Here is a 1,903-nt window from a genome sequence, read left to right as displayed (position 1 = left end):
GAGCTAGTGTCGCTGGGCTGGGTGTATGAAAATCGGGAAAATCAATGGTGTTGTCCAGCTCTACCGGTTAGTAAGCCAAATTCGAACGAGTTCAGACAAGCCGTTGACTATCGACCTACAGATGCAGTTACTGAGCCGATTCCTGGCGTGATGCCAAGTCTCAAAGCGGCTCTTGCACACGGTAAGGCAAGATATACTACGCAATGTTTGATTTTTTGAAGGGTTTTGGCAACCCCCTTTGGACAATAGCTGCCACGAAATCCTCTCGTACATGACAGACAAAGGCGTATTTACACCGACACGAGTACCTCAAGGTAGCGCTGATGCTGCGTTGCATTTTCGGCCCACGATTGAGATGGTGTTGGGAAACCTTGTGAACAACTGCGTCATTGTATGGATTGACGGCTTGTTAGTCTTTGCTGACACTGCAGAGGAACTCGTGGATGCAATTGAGGCCGTTTTAGTGAAACTCGAAGAACATGGTCTAATTCTCAACCCGAAGATGATTGCATTGTTTCTAACTGAAGTACGCTGGTGTGGGCGTATAATCAATCGAGACGGAGTTGGTCACGATCCGAAACGGATAGAAACTCTGCAGAATATGCCTGTTCCAACTACCGCTGCGGAGTTGCAATAGTTTTGTGTGTAAGCAATTGGATGAGATCAGGACTAGTCGACTATGCTCGGGTAGCTCGTCCTCTACAGGAACGTCTTGATATCGCTCTTCCTGGCGCAAAGAAGACCAAACGAACAGCGACAGGAATCAAATTGGAGCTGACCCTCGATGAAGTTGCGAGTTTTTAATCAGTGAAAAAACTACTTGGTAACTTTGTTAACTTTTCCCGACCCAACCAAGCAGTTGTGTGTTCTCAGTGATGCTTCAGACGTGGGATGGGGACTTGTAGTTTCACAGGTGTAACGATGGCAGCCGGACCAGCCCATTCATGAGCAGCAACATGAGCTTCTCGTATGCTCGAAGCCGATATCTGTCTTCCGATTCAGTTTCTCAGCGTCCACAGAGACAACTACGCCCTCTCACTCTAAATCCAAGCATTAACAGGACGCTGGTTCTATGGATCCCCATGTCTGGAGTAATCGGTGATGACGGAGGTATCGGCTCGACGCGGATCCGGATCCGATTGAGCCCGATCCGGCCCACTCTAAATCTGGCATTTCCAAATTTAAGGCAAAGGTATACAGCCACTAGCGGCGAGCAGCCTCTTCAACAGTTCCGACGAAAGCGGAGATTCTAAGAGGATACCAAAGCCAGGACCCAAATCTAAGGTCAAATCCAAGAGTCACGGCGAGACTTTGGAAGTTGTCTTCGGCAGCTCGGCCGACGGTGAGGTGAAGATGACGAGACTTCTAAAGCTCCTGCGCCCATCGCGGATAATTTACTGGAAGAGGATACTCGGTGAGCCCTCTCTAAGTGGGGATCGGAAGCTTGACGCCGAGAGCGTTCCAACCACTGCGTCTTTCAGCAGGGTCCCGCGGCGGCTGGATCTGGTATCCCGGCGACTGACCAGTCCCTAAACGACCTCAGTCAGTCGGACCTGGCTCCAGCCCGATCTACTTCCAGAGGATCTACATCTGGGTCCACTCACTCTCAATCCGCTTCCGCCAGATCTGGGTCAGCGGCCGCTGCACATAAGCTGACGGCAAATCTGCCAGATATGCTGCCTGAGCATCCGCTTGGCCCCGATGACGTGGTTATATCTGAGAGACCCCAATCACGACGGCTGCCGTTACTCCTTGGGCTGCGAAAAAAATCAATATCGCATAACCACCATTACTGTGGAGGTCACCCTCTGGTTTTCGGACATGCCGCTGCAGCCTGGTTCGCTCTTCCCTCGCAATGCTTCGGGAATCTCGGTGACACAGCACCGTGATGGTATCATTGACC

At 51.0% G+C, this 1,903-nt stretch overlaps 1 protein-coding gene across 1 annotated transcript; it reads left to right on the top strand.

The window, feature by feature from the left end:
- Positions 1-944: 944 nt before the first annotated feature.
- Positions 945-1,253, top strand: PPTG_23259 (hypothetical protein; the record flags this gene model as incomplete). The annotated part of the gene is made up of 1 exon (XM_008909475.1): positions 945-1,253. The coding sequence occupies one exon, from the start codon at positions 945-947 to the stop codon at positions 1,251-1,253; it is 309 nt and encodes a 102-aa protein (XP_008907723.1).
- Between the last annotated feature and the right edge of the window lie 650 nt (positions 1,254-1,903).

The sequence above is a fragment of the Phytophthora parasitica genome, assembly GCF_000247585.1.
Source record: "Phytophthora parasitica INRA-310 unplaced genomic scaffold supercont2.34, whole genome shotgun sequence".
Classification (NCBI taxonomy): domain Eukaryota; phylum Oomycota; class Peronosporomycetes; order Peronosporales; family Peronosporaceae; genus Phytophthora; species Phytophthora nicotianae.
Note: the sequence above shows the minus strand (reverse complement) of the source record. Positions and strands in the feature narration are given on the sequence as shown.